The sequence below is a fragment of the Sinocyclocheilus rhinocerous genome, unplaced genomic scaffold (assembly GCF_001515625.1).
Source record: "Sinocyclocheilus rhinocerous isolate Xijiao unplaced genomic scaffold, SAMN03320098_v1.1 scaffold192, whole genome shotgun sequence".
NCBI lineage: Eukaryota > Metazoa > Chordata > Actinopteri > Cypriniformes > Cyprinidae > Sinocyclocheilus > Sinocyclocheilus rhinocerous.
Genome location: NW_015627892.1, coordinates 749,641 through 752,949, shown reverse-complemented (window position 1 = coordinate 752,949; position 3,309 = coordinate 749,641). Strand labels below are relative to the sequence as shown.

At 37.5% G+C, this 3,309-nt stretch overlaps 1 protein-coding gene across 3 annotated transcripts in view; it reads right to left on the bottom strand.

The window, feature by feature from the left end:
• stxbp1a (syntaxin binding protein 1a) overlaps positions 1 to 2,837 on the bottom strand; it is a 31,174-nt gene extending 28,337 nt beyond the window's left edge. For all 3 annotated transcript variants that reach the window (XM_016548255.1, XM_016548253.1, XM_016548254.1), the window contains exon 1: positions 2,715 to 2,837. In XM_016548255.1, the coding sequence (XP_016403741.1) occupies positions 2,715 to 2,751 (37 nt within the window). In that variant the 5' untranslated portion in view covers positions 2,752 to 2,837. The remainder of the gene's footprint in view (positions 1 to 2,714) is intronic.
• Positions 2,838 to 3,309: the final 472 nt, after the last annotated feature.

Sequence of the window (3,309 nt, the reverse complement as noted above, 5' to 3'; positions counted from 1 at the left end):
GAGAGAGAGAGAAAATCACGAATATCAAAAAAAATATTATTCCCTGAATGTTGAATGTAATTTGGCTAAATCTGGTAAGTAGGGCATAGTATACGCTCAACAAATAGGAAGGGTAACAAAAGAACTGGTTCATTCAGAGCTAGACTAATGCATATGAAAGACCCTTTAGACAAATACTATCAGTCATTCACACAGATGCCGTCCATGTGTACTCCTGCTGTCCCCTTACATTACATCCTACAGCGCATATGTACAGCTCCCTGTCAATATTGCATTCGATTAAAAACGAGATATCGATATTTTTTACCCAGCCTTAATCTATATATATATAAGAAATCATATGTTTTCCTGGATGTATAATTTGGCTAAATCTGGTAAGTAGGGCATAGTATACGCTCAACAAATAGGAAGGGTAACAAAAGAACTGGTTCATTCAGAGCTAGACTAATGCATATGAAAGACCCTTTAGACAAATACTATCAGTCATTCACACAGATGCCATCCATGTGTACTCCTGCTGTCCCCTTACATTACATCCTACAGCGCATATGTACAGCTCCCTGTCAATATTGCATATTTTAAAGGTAAAAACAAATCAGAGCAGACAATGATGTTAGCAAGGATGTATGTGCATTTGGCTATAGTCTTCCTTTCATGGCTTTGCTCTCTATCTGACCCTGTGTTTGATTTTTATTATGTGTACTAGATTTCATGTCCCTGGAGAAGACCGTGAAACCAACACACACACACACACCCACGGCACGTCACACCGCAGGAAAACCAATCCATCATCCCGCATTTGAGAAAGACAGAATCTAGCGCAGGTGTTCGGAGCGTTTATGCCTTTAAATGATTGGGTTTCAGTCAATATTGATTATGCGCGTGAGCCTTTCATTTGGGCTGGACAATACAACAGCATTTTCACTATTGTTGTACTTTCTGTGCTTTCAGTTTGCAGTTAGCATAAGGTGTTTCAGCGACATTAATCTATTACAAACAAAACAAACTGAAAATGTTTAATGCGGTTCTGTTGAATGATGTGAGCATAATAAGAGTCAATGACAAATAAGGATATCCGAGATGATGAAAAGGATAAATGGTTTTACATGTATTTAAATTATTTTAGTTTAAGATTTTCCTCAGTCATTTTAAACATTATTGTATTTAATGTAAAAAATTATTTGATGTGAAATATTTTACTCCCTTTGACCTTAACAAAATGTCCCTTTTCATAAAAGGACAAAATATATGATTTAAAAAGAAAAAACTTAATGACCTGCCCCCCCTATGTAATTTTATAATGATTTAAAAATAATATAGGCCTACTAATAAGCTACACATTTTTATGAATTGCATTTTTTATGTATTTATATAATTTTTGAATAAGGTTTAAAATTACTCCTATATTTTTATATGAATATATATATATATATATTTGTGGTAAATGGCAAAAAGTTCCAAATGTATTTAAATGTATGTTTTTTTTTACAAATAAAATACATGAAATGCCTAAAAAAACCTTTTCAAATAAATGAATAAATAAATGTGTTATATGAACTTTGCCATGATCAAACGCCTATTTATTTATTCATTTATTTATATGAAATGCTTTTTAGAAGCATTTAATGTATTGCACTGTAAATTTTTTCCTTTTTTTTAAAGAAGTAAAACAAAGATAATTGGAAGATATTTTACAAGAAAATACTGTTTCAATCTTTCAACTTAAACAATTCACGTTTGTATTACTTGCCTTTTTCCTAATTATTTGTGAAATAATGTTTGAGTGAAAATCCAGTGCCTAATATCGAAAAGACAGAGTTACAGTCGGAATAATATATTTCATTAACCTTTCAGAATCTATTACGAAACAATTATCTCCATATCCTGCTGCATAAGCAAAATATTTCTCTACAACGAAAGCAACTACAACCGCCATCAATCTGTCTGTACTAAACACCATTCTGTTCCTGAACGCTGTCTCAGCTAGTATGCACTACACATGACAGATACAGCTACACATCAGAAGGATGCGCATTTGGTGCTCTCGTTTTCCCTTATTCAACCAAACGTGAACCACTCCGCCATTTAACGATCCATCTGGAGATGCGAGCCAGCTGCATTCATGTTAAAAGCACGGGCACTTCCTGGGCAGATCAGTTCACAGCTGGAGCTTTACGTTATGGAATATTATGCACTGGCGATCAATCACAGGGGTGAGGCTTTGCCAAAACGCATTTATTAAGCTCATCTCTAGAACTAGAAGGCTGAGAGTTAATGCAAACATCCCTTCAATTCTATCTTCATCACGCATATAAATAACAAACCGAGCAGAATAAAATAAAATCGCAGAGGTCTGTCGACAAAGCCCTGCGTAATTCCTCAAACGTCCGTGCAGAATAAGGGCGTTCCTGTGATGGTCTATCTTTACACTGGTGCATCAAGCGTTTTTGGTGTTAGTCTGGTTCTCGTGACACATATTAATAATTTAAACAACATACAATGAGAATAAAACCTATTCATGTCATGATGCACAATGCGCATCCGCAACATCCCTAGAGTAATGTCCACCCCGTTCAGCGCAATGGCAGGGAAACAACCAGTCGCATCCAGGATGAACACTAATGACACATGTAACGGGAAGGTACCATAAAATAGCACCTACATATGGTTAAATATATAACCTCAGTAGCCGAGGATTAACATTATGGTCTTACTTTCGCCAACGACCGCCTTTAATCCAATTGGTGCCATGATGCTCCTGAGTGTTCGCCCGTGTGCTGTATCTTCTCCTCCCTCTCCTCCTCTTGCTGTCTCTGGCAGAGCGGAGCGGTGCACTCACAGCAGCTGACTGCGGAGATTCGTCACTGCGTAACCGCCCCTCCCTCACATGCGCTCATGCTAACGACCGAGCGCCGTTATATGCTGCGCGCTTTCCAAACGCTTAGGGCGCAGAAACAGAATCATAAGTGAAGCCTTTCTTGATTTCACGCTGATTTGTTCATGCCATGATCAGTGGAGGGCTGTAAAATATCCTTGCAACTGTTTCCACTGTTCACTGGCCGCTACGCGACAAAAAGAGCAGGTCGCTCAATTAGAGAAGTAACTAAAGGTTTAAAGGGGTCATATGATGCGATTTCATTTTTTCCTTTCTCTTTAGAGTGTTACAAGCTCTTGGGGCATAAAGAAGATCTGTAAAGTTGCAAAGACTAAAGTCTCAAATCCAAAGAGATATTCTTTATAAAAGTTAAGAGTTAGCCACACCTACCTAAAACGGCTCGTTCGAACACGCCCCCACATACCTACCTCACT